Source organism: Sycon ciliatum, chromosome 3 (genome assembly GCF_964019385.1).
Source record: "Sycon ciliatum chromosome 3, ocSycCili1.1, whole genome shotgun sequence".
In the NCBI taxonomy this organism is placed as follows: Eukaryota; Metazoa; Porifera; class Calcarea; order Leucosolenida; family Sycettidae; genus Sycon; species Sycon ciliatum.
Window position 1 is genome coordinate 39,562,545 of NC_088645.1, and position 14,475 is coordinate 39,577,019.

The 14,475-nt window shown below is 46.8% G+C and overlaps 2 protein-coding genes across 2 annotated transcripts; both read left to right on the forward strand.

The window, feature by feature from the left end:
* The first annotated feature begins 866 nt into the window (after positions 1 to 866).
* On the forward strand, positions 867 to 4,440 carry LOC135812164 (uncharacterized). Its single transcript, XM_065325487.1, has 2 exons — positions 867 to 1,643; positions 3,463 to 4,440. Exons 1-2 carry the CDS (start codon positions 1,400 to 1,402, stop codon positions 3,951 to 3,953), a joined length of 735 nt encoding a protein of 244 aa, XP_065181559.1. The 5' UTR covers positions 867 to 1,399; the 3' UTR covers positions 3,954 to 4,440.
* A 3,576-nt stretch (positions 4,441 to 8,016) lies between these two features.
* Positions 8,017 to 13,626, forward strand: LOC135812165 (uncharacterized). The gene is made up of 3 exons (XM_065325488.1): positions 8,017 to 8,718; positions 11,476 to 11,532; positions 12,817 to 13,626. Exons 1-3 carry the CDS (start codon positions 8,373 to 8,375, stop codon positions 13,356 to 13,358), a joined length of 945 nt encoding a protein of 314 aa, XP_065181560.1. The 5' UTR covers positions 8,017 to 8,372; the 3' UTR covers positions 13,359 to 13,626.
* Positions 13,627 to 14,475: the final 849 nt, after the last annotated feature.

A 14,475-nucleotide genomic window follows, 5' to 3' on the forward strand; every position in this document is an offset into this window, starting at 1 on the left:
AGGTTGTGCGTAGGGCATACATGTATAACAAGAGGATAAGTTAGTGGCTACTGCTAATCCTGGCCTGGCTGAGGCTGGCTTATGCTTCCTGCAAGAACACACACTGTACACTGCGGAGAGTTCCACTGACTTGAATGTTGGACATCGGCACTCCAGGCGCTAGTGGAAATCCCCGTGCTCCCGCGTAGCGGCATGGTGTCAATGATTCGATCCAGTCCATGATCAGATCAGGAATGATTCTCCAAACATGTTTGAAACTCGCCCAAGAATCTTGAAGCAAAAGAAGACCCGGTATCTCAAGATATTTCCCCGCCATGCTTGGTGATTTGCTCGCGTGCTCCAACACACGTTCAACACCATTGCAGGGTTATTCCCCGAGGGGCGGTAATTATGACATCATTGACATTGGGATCTTCCCGAATGCCCATGCTGACCGATTGACATCAAGGCATTCAAATCTGAAACGTCAGCAGAAAAGACTGTAGCCCGAGTTAGCACAAGTTGACTCTACTCGTACGCCAACATCTTGATCGTTCTCGGATTTTTTTCAGCGTCCGTTGCTCTCCCGCTCATGTGACAGAGATTTAGTCCTAGATTCAAGAATCGACTGTCTGATTCTGAGACAGGTGGACAGATTCGTGGCGTAATCTATGCCATCGAACATTAGCTTGGAGTTATCGCGCATGATACCAGCACGTGCACTTGTGCGATCGCGCGAAAAAAAAGGCCAACGCAACGATATGCGGAAAAGCAGGCGTGTGTGTGTGCTGTGTCAGCCAGACCAGGGCTGGCGCGCAGGCTAGGGAGTAGGGTGGAGTGCCTGATGATTTTTTGTTACTTGAATGGCTGCACTAGTACTAGTAGTACAGTCATGTATAATGCATAGCGCTAGTGTATCATCCTTTGCTGACGCTATCTCTCATGTTTGGTTAGGGAAATAAAATCAAGGATGCTCTCAAGTCCATAAGTCCAGTGTTTTCTTTCGTTCTGATCCTGTGCAACCGATGTCTTACATGGCAGCGTGGCTCGTATTCCTTGTCCCTACATGAGGTCTACTCAGGGTATCGTGTACGAACTGCTGGGCACGCGCGGAACTATTTTCTAACTATATTTCGGAGGGCCGCACTAGGAAAAAGATTGTTTGATTCAGGCGGTTGAGTTCAAGTTCGTAATCGTAGCAAATCACGGTACAACCAGCCCTGACGATATCGCCGAAGTAGACGCCTTTCGTTTCCCTGTGGGACGATGTGCGAATAAATGAAGGCTGTGACGCTGGGCACGCTGATTCAAGCCACCAAGGTCCCTGGAGTAACACGCTTAGCTGACGGTTGCAGACCACGTGGTGGTGCCGTTTTGGCCCCGTTTATTCCTAGCTTTGACGCTGCCAGTGATCCAATCGATGGCAACGAACGGTAGTGGACAGGATCAGTCAGACGGTGTTGCTATGTCGCGAGCTGTTGTGGCGGGAATGCAGCCAGATAGTCCTAGGACTAGTAAGAGCTCCTGTTTTCACACTGCAAGCGGTCCCATTCCTTACCAGTCACCCATAGTTCTAGTCGACCAACTCGGCACTTGCAGGGTGTTGGCCTATGGTGATTCGCAAGGCAAGGAGCCGTGCAGTGTACACGCCGTCGCAGCTTATGGTAAGTGTGGGGATACTGGTGTTAGCCTGTCCTCTACATAGAGAAATATAGACCCCTACGTTTGGTAATGCTCTGCAAAGTCATTCCAATAACTTCCAGCGTGCATCTTCCACCATGGATTTGTTTACGTCAGTAAGGATAGACTGACAATTGTATCATAGTCCCAAACTGACGTAGCTGTACTCACATTTACTACATTTTGGTGAAATTGCTCCCAGGCACTTGGACATTTCTGGCTCATCAAGGGTCAGGCAATAACTGTAGTAAAGCATTTATACCAGGGCAATGGTTAACTGCGTGCCCAGAACTGAATATGCCATGGAAGCGGAAGAAAAATTTCCAGCCGTTCTGCGACCCGCAATTAATTGGAAATGCGTGGCCTGGCACGAGGGAAACATGGATGCAATTACTGGGATTTCGGTCTTAGACCAATTTGCAGTGGGTCTGATCTGCACACCTCCCACCGCTTTGGAGCTGCATCTGCGCCTTGATTCTAGATGGTGGTGGCGTTCTTACGGATGCGCAAAACTAGGCCTCAAGCCGGGTCTCGCTCGAACCGTGAATATTTTTTAAAGTGCCATAATCAAGTGCATGAGAAAACAATAGACGATCCTTTAGACGATCAGAAAACGTAGCAAACAATCGCTACCAGTTACAGCCTTCATACAGGTAGCAACGCAGTCCAGTAATGCAAGACGAAAGTAGTTGAAATCCAGATTTTGCACACTGTAGACAACGCACACCTGATCATTCTGCACACAACGATGCTACGAGCCGCGCCCGTCAAACGTACTGTTTGAAGTGTGGCGCGTATTTCCGAATGGCGCTAATTGATGTAAGGCCAAAAATTACGAAATCGAGGTTGCGACTTCGCCGATGATTTCGTTTAGGAATGGGTTTGCTCCCACACTGGAGCTCGCGCTATTCCGCCGACGACTTGACACTTGACACTTGACTGACTCACGACTGCCATCCAGAGAACACGAGAAGTCCATCGAACCTTTGACTCGGCAAACCTGCAAGAAAGCACCACTCCCTGCTCAATACACAGTGTTTCGGGGAATTCACCCCTCATTAGTTGAGCTTGAGTAGGCTGAGGAAGATTGTGCCTGAAGAGCACCACTTATATAGTGCTCTCCAGGCACAAACATCACACCTCGTGAACACCAGATAGCAGCGTGAGTCAGTGTCGCTCCTGGACGGTGAGAACAGACGTAGAGGATCCTCAGTGATTCACAACGCTGTCACCGCCAAACCAGCTAGTCGCATGCCCGCACTGGGCCCAACAGTACGAAATAGAGGTTGCGACTTCGGTGATGATTTTGTTTAGGAATGGGTTTGCTCCCACACCGGAGCTCGCGCTAGGAGGAGGGGAAATAAATAATAGTGAAGAACGAGGACAATGGGTTGATGGTCGTGAGAGAAGCAGAGTGAAAGATAACATCACATTGTGGTAAGGGAGGGGGTGGGGGGAGGGAGAATGCTAGTGAGGCGCTGGCCTAGACTGTTTCATAAGGCTTCGGTGGCTGCATGCCAGTTCAGGTGCAGCAGACACTTGTTGCATTTTTCCTTGAGGGACTGGAGCTGTCTGATTTGCGGCCTTGCTGGTGGAATCGTCGCTGGTAGGCTGTTCCACACAGGAATACTTCAGTCTGGGTAGGAACCCCGGAGGCTGCTACGAATGCGCACGGGCAGCGTCAACTTGAGCTGGAGCGGGTGGCAGTGGGCAGTTTCCATAGCTAACCTGGTGGTGATTCTGTTTCTCTCGATAATTTCCTCGTACGGACTGTTGCTCTTTTTTTGTGTTCTTCTAATGCAGATCAAACGCCTCACCTGCCTCAGTTCAAGGTCTTCTGCGAGCGCCGGGGACCGACTTCATTCCTCGCGATCCGCAAGATGCCGCCACAACATGGTACCAGTGTAGATGGTGATGGCGAAGGACCGAAGACGACTGACGATTTCTACTGGCTTCAGCTTGCCAGTGACGAGATGCGTAAGTTGAATTTGGAGTTCTCCACGGAGGACCCTTCGAAAATCTTTGAGGACGCTGGCGAGGCTAGGAGGGTTTGGATACCCTATTCACAAGCTATCGAAGATGAAGCTGTTCGTCGGATGGCGGACAAGGATACTGAGATCGAGAAGCTGCATTCATACAAGAAAAAGTACTATAACGACCAGGTATGTTATTGTACTCTCGAGTCCAAGGCCACCAATGAGAAGGTGATTGTCGACCTGAAGACTGGTGGCTTGCTGATCGAGGCAAACGGCACCACGCTTCCAGCCATCTTCTGCATACGGATCTCTTCATGAGGACAATTATATACCCGTAATTTGCTATCTACAATCGTTCTTGTAGAGGGGGTGTGCGTTTTGAGGTTGACCAACAAGTACTTATGATGTTCATCGTCTGAACAAATATGGTTTTGGACGTTGGGAAACATAACTGCTACGATTGACAGTTGAGCCTGTATAATGTACAAAGCGTTTTATGTTCTTGGCAGTGATTTCTGGTAAACTTTTGACGCTTAGGGCGGTATTGAATTATTATAAATCTCCCTCTTTCTTTTAAACCTAAATCCACAACCATTGCCATGTAGTGTGGGTGCCAAGAGTACCGCAATCATATTTCTCAAAGTAATTTCTTTCTTCCTGTTCATTGATAGTGGCATACATCGAAATGTTGAACTTGATGTCAAACGTATTTTTATCATTTTTGTTGAAAAGCTACCTCCTTTGTTGCGACGATCTTTTGTATTCTTAACGCTGACCTCTCGTTTTTGAAATCTTCCCATATGTATGTTGCCTGTTGGTCCTGTGTGCAGGAGAGACCAATGTATGGTCCAGATCAGTCCTGAGAGGCATCTGCCTTGGTATTGACCGTGTTTTGCGTGCTTCTTGAATCTGTATGTAAGCCAGTGGCAACTGAAGTCCGACCCCTTGGGCGGTGCGTTCACTTTCTGGTGGCCTCTATTTTGTAGTGCCACGAGGCCATGCCGGGTCTTTGCCATGCGAGCGCACCGCTCAGGGGGTCGGATTTCCATTGTGAGCACTGTAGCTCACAGGCAATTGGTACAATCCACGCCCAGTCAGAGGCTTGAACACTCTCGCCATGACTAGTCTTTTGGTGAAAATGTCTTCTATTCTGTCCCATCATGAGGAGGAAACCTCTTGTGAATGTTTTCGCGTTCCATGTGAACCGCCTGGCCTGTTGTTTCATTGCCTGCAGTCACAGTGTTCTGTGCGATACATACTCACATGTGTGCGATGCACATGTGTGCACGTGACGTACAAAAATGTATTATGTTCATGTACTAGTAGACGTGTGTGGGCTATGGGCATAGCTAGCTATAGCGTAGCCGGCCGCCCGGTATTATTCCCAGTGACAGTTAGGCTGCTGGTACAGTGTCTTGGTCTAGGGAAAATCAGGCCGGCCATCTGTTGCCAGAAGTGACAAATCTAGTATTGTGCAAATCTGACAGGGCGCGAAGTGCTATAAACAGGCGCTTGCCATTCCAGAATATTTCCTCAACCTGCGATGGCACGAAATCAAAGAACACAAAGTAGATTATGCCTGACGGCTGTCAGTAGCATGCATGCAAGACTCTGCAGGACATTATTATTCATAGTAAGGATTATACATGTACAGTCAACTTCGCATATAACGACACTCGGCGGCGGGGTATCAAAAAAGTGTCCTTATTCGCGAAGTGTCGTTATACCCGAAGTCTCATTATATTGTACTACTGTTGGATGGGACTTTGCTCTGGGCATGGACATTCTGTCGTTATTCGCGAATTGTCGTTATATCCGCAGTCGTTATTAGCGAAGTTGACTGTACATGCATATCTAAAGACGAGTAATTCCACATCTACCCAGAGAACAGAGAGAACAAGACAAGTGATTATCACATTTGAGCACTCTGGAAACGTACGTTTGGGCCTGGTTGAAGTCTGCCTTTGGAAATTATATTTTCATTGCTATCAGGTGCTATCAGGTTCGGCCTCATTTTCTCTGTGCAGCGCTGATGAGTTCACAAAGAACGAAACAGCATGCTCTCCGCAGATTGAGTTCACATGAAGTACACGTGTACATGTGGATCTACGTCAAATACGCGAAGCCGGTAGAGAACACAGCATCGACAGCATTCTTTACGAAAACGAAATACGCCGTAATGGAGTCTGGTATACCCGTCTTTCCCTTTCTCTTCCCATACTCCCGCCACGTCAGTATCGCACGTCTTTTAACGTACCTGTCCTGTGATTTTTGACATAGGAAAAGTCGCTTTTACGGGCCACAACCGCGCGATTCCAATGGATTAGTGCGATGGAAAACTGATGAAGGAATCAGGAAGTCGTGCGAACAAGTCTTCAAGTTCTGAGGCTTATATTGATTGATTTATCCTAGAAAGTTGAAGCTGCGACGAACTTGGCCATTTGAAAATGTTGTTGGAAACATTCCACCACTCCTGACTACGCTCTTGGCCCACATTCACAACACCGTAAGGAGGAAATACATGTACTCCGTTCCTGGTTAAGATGTTGTATATCCTCTAGTCTATAGACAGCTGTTTCGCTCATTCAAGTCATTGAGAGCACGTCAGTGGAGGTACATGTCATATACATGTACATGTACATGTACATGTACATGTATAATGTATGTACACATGTATAATAACGAATGAATAGTAGATAAAGGGATGAATCTACATTGTTCATTGTATTTCGATAGGGTTAACGTGGCATCCTTTCCACAGTAGAAAAGTGGCATGCCCAAAGAAGGTGAAGGTGACCAAAGTTCCGAGTGGCGTTGCCGAAACGCTAAGTGATGCTGCGACATGCATACATGTAGTACACAATGCCTATGGTATGGCCCTAGAATCTAGACACGCGCACGAAGAAGAGAATCTATCTAGCAGAAGTTCGCACTAACGCTGCCACAAATGCCGGAACATTCATAATGATAGACTGACATTACTGGACCCATAGTTACGAGATGACGAGGTCACAAACCGACCTCTTCTAACCATGTACATGTACATGTACTTGCATCATCCTTTGCATCGCCAACATGTGGAACATCAGCTACAGGCTACAGGACCCCATTTGCAGTTATTATAATATCCATGTACATCTACATGTGTATTGTACAGTATCAATAAAATGGTTGTCAACTGACAACCGCTCTTCTGACGATGGGTGAATAGCAAGTAAAGAGAGCGGTTGTCAGTTGACAAACCCCATCTACAGTATGGGGTTGCGTGATGTCCACCACTTTTTGAATGTACATTTTTGTACATGTACATGTATAACCAAATGCATGTACAGATACACTGTACATGTACAAGGTGAGCATCTTACACACACACCATCTTCAATCCAATTGGTCTCTTCGCGGCAAATTATAACACTTCTCAATTGAATTTTCGGCCAGAAGCCATCATTAGGATCCTGATGATGGCTCCTGGGCGAAAATTTGATTGAGAAGTGTTTTAATTTTGATCCTGATGATGGCTCCTGGTCGAAAATTTGATTGAGAAGTGTCATAATTTGCAGCGAAGAGACCAATTGGATTGAAGATGGTGTGTGTGTAAGATTAATTCTAATGAAATGGCTGCAGTGGAGCTTGCGCACATTTTAAAAGAATTGTACGTGAGCATTTCAAATAATTATAGTTCAAATGCCTTGGAATGTCTCAGTATTCCTCACCAGTTTTGTGCTAAATATTTTCGCACAAGAGAAGTACTGTAGGGATCGGCAGATTCTGCTCGAAAAGCAGTGAAATTGGCAGAACCATACAAACCTTATGGCGGGCAATTCCTCGATTTCTGCTCCATTTCTTTATATCCACATACAAACATGCATGAAACTTACCAGAAAAAGTACCGAATTCTGCCAATTTATCTGCCGACAGAATCCGCCAGACCCTAAAGTACATGTACTGCCGAAATTCAAATTGTTGTGCACGCCGAATCAAGATCTGATCTGCTTGATCGACTCTGACGCATCGGCACTGCATGTTCTTACTTGTGTGGATTGGGTCGCTGCTGACACCTTTTCTTTCGAAATTGGATACGCCTGGAATTTTCTCCTTACTATTATTTAAATAAGACAGTCTTTACTAGTCTTTACTAGTCAGCTACCGGTAGTCACAAGAAGAAGTCCATTGTTCTTCACTGTTTCGGGGCTGAGATTGTGAATGCGAGGGTGGCACTACTGCCCACTTGACACTTCCGTGGAATGGAAACAACACGTGGACGTGCACGTGCGCAGAATGAACCAGCTAGTACAGAAGCCGTCTTCATTTCTAAGTATAGTAGCTCAACCATTCAAAACCTGCGGACATGCAAGCATGGATACCCAAGAACTAATACTTTCTTGGCAGAAGGCTGAACTAGAAGAACAATGGGTGAATACGCCAGTTTCGTAGCGTAGTTCCTTCCGTGAAACGACTGGTGTCAGGATTCACGTTCACCTCTGAGACTGAGACTGAACGGCTGTTGGTAGCTGCTTCATGCGATCGTGCTGCGTCTTGCCGGACGCTGTTTCGGAACGAGGCCAACAACTAGTACTTGATGCAGACTCGAATTGCGTTCATAACGGTCGACATCTCTGTGATAAAAATCACTCAGTCATTTCTAGTTTGAGTTTATTTTTCAATCCATTCAAGATCTAGAAGCCGATCAATAAATTTTGTGAGTTCGCAGTCTACTGAGAACTAAAGACTGGAGTGATGGCGTCTGCTCCTGCTGTGTGCGCTGTGGCGAAGCCGGAGAGCATCGATGGGATGCGTGTCAGTCGACGGGTGCGCTGCATTCAGATCGAGTCGGTGGGCCGTATCACGCTGGACGTGGTCGAGCGAGGCCTGGACGGCTGGAGAGAGGAGACAGTTATCTTGGCCGTAGTGTGCATCCGCGAGGATACGTTCCTAGAGGGTGGCGGAGGGCAGATTGCTGATCGCATCCTTGAGACCAAGGAGCTCCATGAAAGGGCCTATTGCATCGAGTCGCTGACACCTCAGGGCACAAGCATGACCGTGTTCCGTTTGGCGACAAGCCTCTCCTCAGAAATCTCTGGCGGTGAGTTGCGAAGTTTGTATGCACATTGTCACCGTACTTCAATACTGTATGGCAGGAAATTTTCAGATGGGAATATTCTCGGGCAAAGCAGCATTTCGACCTTTTGTACAGATTTTATTTTCGTACAATGAAAAAAAGGTAAATTATCGTGTCCGTTCCCGGAGGGAACTCAATGTTCTTTCCCGGAGGGAACTCACGGCGGCCGCTAATACCTTGTAAACCATAGCGGCAGGTGCAGCGCCTAACGGTGGGGTTGAGTGGATAAGTCTCACAACCACTGGCACAAGCGCCGAGAAACCCCATTAGGCGCATCCATGTATCCATGTACCCCATTGTGCCTCATGTACCCCATTGTGCCTCATGTACCTTGTGCCCCTGTGCCTTGTCCCTGTGCCTTGTCCCTGTGCCTCTGTGCGCTGTGCCTTGTGCCTTTTCGTACAGTGCTGCATGCTAAATGCAGGTGTTTGCATGCAGTATGCACGTGCCAAGGCGCATTGCATGCGCATTATGGCTAGCTAGCTGCCCTGAACTGGAGCCAGTTACTGTTTAGTGACATGACCAGATTTAGTCTCAGCACTGACTGCATTGACTGCATGCAGACAACATGAAAGAGTAGTACAAATCTCGCTCGTGACGTCAATCACCTAGCCCGCACCGCTGTTTTATGCGTTGTGTGACTGCAATTAATTCAATTTAATGTCTCAGAAATCAGCAGCGAAAACTCAGAGCGAGGTGCGAAAGTGTGGTGTCGCAAAAATACAGGTGGAACCGGGCCCGTAAAGCGATCTAGACCCTGCCTACGCCAGACGCTAAAAACGTAACACAGCTTTGGGAACATATGTTGGATACAGTAGAAGGTTTATGCGCTATATGATATCCTGCACCCTATATAAGGTTCATCGGTCTAAAATGTCCACTACAGGGTTCAGGAGTCCGTTCAGTTTTAATCAAATTTATCTGGCCGCGCAATCCCCCCTAAAAGGAGTACCCTTTTTTCTGCAAGTCCCCTAACATATATTACACACATACACACACATATGCGTACATTACGTGCCGTATTTCCCCGACTATACGACTGGCCCCCAGTTTCACGGCTGAGCAAATTGTTAGTTAAATAAACGAGAGAGCTTGGAAGCTCAGGGCCCTACGCTATGCTTTTTTGCCTTGATAACCTAGACAAAAAAAGCATAGAGATGTTATAAATTCTTATTAGTTTCAACTTTTTGTTTTAGATATAACCTGGGATTCGAACCCGCACTATCGCCCTGCATGCATCCCCCGATACACTTCGCATACATACTAATTCTTCCAAGTTGCTATGATCTTGTATTTGAAAGCCCTATTTGAATATGCATTGTGGCCAGCCGTCTTTGATTGTACGGTACGGGATAGGTACGGGACATGTACGGGACAGGTACGGGACAGGTACGGTCGAGGGTAATACAACACCGTCTACCGCCTTGATGACGGCAAAAAAAGAAAAGGGATGTTATGAATTTTTCAATTCTCCTATTTTTTCAGGCATTACCTGGGATTCGAACCCGCACTATCGCCCTACATGCATTCCCCCATACACTTCGCATTCATAATCATTCTTCCAAGTTGCTACACGTTATGATCTTGCGTTTGAAAGCCCTATTTGAATATTGCGGCCAGCTGTATGTGGCTAGCTGTGTTTGATGGTACGGTACGGTACGGGACAGATACGGGATAGCGCCAGGCGTGACACAAACACACAAACACACAAACAAACAAACACCAAATTAAAGCTGTGTGGACCCTGGCTAGCGCTAGACGTTACTGAAGTAACGTCTTCTGCATAGCTACGGGAATAAGATATAAATAGGAAGTGACGCTCGGTTGTAAGTCCCAACCCATTCTTTCACATTGAAATTTGTTGTACAAAGGTGCGACTTGCATTCGTGAAAATAGTGTATGCATGCAAGTGTGTGTGTGTGTGTGTGTGTGTGTGTGTGTGTGTGTGTGTGCGCGCGCGCGCATGTGTGTATGTGCATATGTGCGTGTGTGTGCATGCCCCTAGAAACGAGTGTGGGGAGAGGGGAGGGTAGGGACGTTACCAGTGTATGGCATTGATCAAGTAATGTATATGTGGGCGTCTGTTTTGTGTTTTTCGGTGTTTCGGTGTGAGTATCTGGTTTTGTGTTCTTCAGAGTGGGTCTGTCAGTGTCTGTACGTTTGGGTGTGTATGGGTGTGTAACCATTCCTGTGTCTGCCTGTGTGTACAAATCATTCGAGCATTCGTTTTCGAGTTGTCCTTGGTTTGCTGGACTAGGCCTGGATCTCAGCTGTTTTGCTCATTCCTATGGTTTGACAGTTTCGGCAGCAATGGTCTGCAGGATCTATTGTCTGGAGTAGAAACTTTTTCTGCACCATCAACCAGGTTCATCTGAATCTAGTGTTTGTCAGTTTCCATTGCTGGGCAGTGCTTCAGCTAGTGTACTTTGATATGGTGAAGAAGCATGAACAACTATCTGGAAAATCAGAAAACACAGGAATGCTCCGACCCACCCGCTTTCAAATCAATCAATTATGTTCTGGTGGTCACAGTTCAAATGTAAATGCTTTCTTCGTTTCCTGTTGTTGTTGTTGTTGTTGTTGTTGTTGTTGTTGTTGTTGTTGTTGTTGTTGTTGTTGTTGTTGTTGTTGTTGTTGTTGTTGTTGTTGTTGTTGTTGTTGTTGTTGTTGTTGTTGTCGTCGTCGTCGTCGTCGTCGGCATTGATTTTGCCATGTGTGTAGAGCTTTACAACACACAAGACAAGAAGGACTTTGCCCTTGTCGCAAATTATCAAAGAAGTAAGTCAAATTGGTGCATTTGGGGGTTTTCACGCAAAAAATCTCTCGGGCGTGTGTATTCTTTACATACTGTTTTCATCGATGTGTAGCTGTAGTTGAAAATGACAATTCAGCGGGAATGCTTGGCATTGGCATTGTTCTTGCTGGATGTCCATGTAGTACTTCATGCTTACTGACCAAATTCTCAAAGAGTTTCCCCAATGGCTCGATGTTTATAATACTCGTTTATCTCCTTTTGTCTTTATCGCTCAGCGTTCCTTGTAATAAATGCCCTCCCAAACTTTAGTGTTTGAAACACTAGTAAACTTGATGACCCTCTGTGACCCCACTGAAAGTACGACAATTTACTCAATTTCAAATAACATGCACTTTCGCTTGTACATTGTATCTCTACCAAACATTCACCGATTTTTACAAATTAGCCGCCGCTTGAATAGTATTTCCAAGGCAAAGCGATTTATACCACACTCAAGCCAGCTACCTCCACGGCCTCTCCTCTGCGTGGCCTAGAACGCCGCTCAAAACAGCACCCGTGCGCGAACAGCTCCAGCAAAGTTCAAACAGCCGCCATTCCATTCTCCTTCATCATATCGACTTCAAACAAACTACAGCCGAAAGCTCGTTTCAAGCGCACAATTTTGGTGTCCAGCATGCTTCAGTATGACGAAGCATTCTGGGGAAATTCCCCGCCAAGCGCAGCATGAAATTTTGAAATTTTCGATCGGAGGGAATTTTTCAGTTTTGCACAGACTTCGAGTCTCACCACGGCAACATTGTACCTCCTGTAGACGTCGGATACCTTCGACGTGATAGCCAAGGTGACTCTCGAAACGTAGATGCTTTGTTCATGAAAATCGGTGAAGGAACACCAGAGAAGTATTTTTTTTAGTTCCACTGTATAGCAATCGTTCGATATCGATTGATGGGGTTACAAAGTGTTAGCTCTCCTATCCGGAACTTGAAGATAAGGTCACCGCGTTCTGATGGATTCCATTCAGACCAGTTACAGTTGAACTATTCCTACCCATTGGCCACTTTTTGTTGAACTAGTGAGGTCATATGCCCATCAAGATGTATGCGATTCAAAGTTACAGTCATTTCGAAATGACACGCAATGCCTTATCCCGGACTCCACGGCTAAACAAGATAGGAGTATAATTCTTTTTTAGACGTTCAATATAGAGATGGATTGCTCACAGAGTTAAGAGTAAAATCTCCACAAAGCTGTTTGTCTCTAGGGGCACAAATATTGATATTTTAGTGCATTCTGTACATTTTGTCCAGGTGCTGTTGGAACGAACAAAGAAGAAGATGAGTCCGATCAGATCAAGGAGAGCGGACTATTCGCAATATTTAACTGGCCCGGGCACGAGCCGCTCACAACGCCCGACGGAGCTTTGATCTCCAGAGATCCTGGATCGATGTCGTCGCTGACACGCATCGTTATCCAGCAGGTGAACTACAGCAAGGAGACGGATCTGTTCTTACTGCACAACGCGTTCCTCGGTCTGCGCCCGGTGACGGTGAAGAAGCCGATGAGCGCCGACACGGAGCTCGGCGGCATCATGATGCAGCCTGCCATGGTCTCGCTGGATGGGCCCGCAAACACGCAGACCACCATCGCCGCCATGGGGAATCCCCTGTGCCACTGGCACGTGCACAACGACTTCCCGACGCGCTCCAACTTCAAGCTCTACCCGTCGTTCAGCGACAGCGTTGTCCTGTGTCGCCAGGCTGGCGCGGCAAGTAAGCTGGTGTTGTGCGAAGAGAGTGCTGCAAAGGAAGGCACCGCTCTCTTCAGTGTCCGCCAGCCCTATGTGAACTGACAAGCATTTTTGAAGAATAACTTGGCGCCGATAATATTTATAAATCCTCATACGGATTTGCGATGTGCACATCTTATGCCGCCTCTCCACACATAGTGTAGTAGATTTTATCTGCAGAGAAACGCCGATGTTTCCACCTAGCATAGCAAGCCTTTGTGATTCAGATATCTGCTGGCACTTTAATTTCGTTCAATCCCCCGTCCCTTTGATTTCGATTTTGGCCGAAGAGTATACGCAAACATGATGAGAGGTAATGGTCGAGACGTCATTCCTTGAACCATTCCCAGGTGTGCGGTTGTGCTGTAGTTGCATGATAATACACACATCAAGTGCCACTCTGACTCATTTTCTACTACCACTATTACACTCATGCTCACACTATTAGTACACACATGGACACGCACGCACGTGAGCACCCACCCACACACACACACACACACACACACACACACACACACACACACACACACACACACACACACACACACACACACACACACACACACACACACACACACACACACACACACACACACACACACATACACACACACACACACACACACACGCACACATAAATATACAAAAATATGCACAAACATTTGCCAGACATCGATGTGACATGGTGGTAGGGAAATACATGCCTCACATCTTTCTCTATGTTTCTCTCTCTCCCCCTCTATCTCTCTCTCTCTCTCTCTCTCTCTCTCTCTCTCTCTTTCTCTCTCTCTCTCTCTCTCTCTCTCTCTCTCTCTCTCTCTCTCTCTCTCTCTCTCTCTCTCTCTCTCTCTCTCTCTCTCTCTCTCTCTCTCTTTCTCTCTCTCTCTCTCTCTCTCTCTCTCTCTCTCTCTCTCTCTCTCTCTCTCTCTCTCTCTCTCTCTCTCTCTCTCTCTCCTCTCTCTCTCTCTCTCTCTCTCACTCTCTCTCTCTCTCTCTCTCTCTCTCTCTCTCTCTCTCTCTCTCTCTCTCTCTCTCTCTCTCTCTCTCTCTCTCTCTCTCTCTCTCTCTCTCTCTCTCACTCACACTTGCGGACGATAGTGGGGTTTTCTTTGTGCCTTTGTTTCTGTCCCTCTGTCTGTTACTGTCTCTACGACTGTCTATCTCTATCCTGTTGACC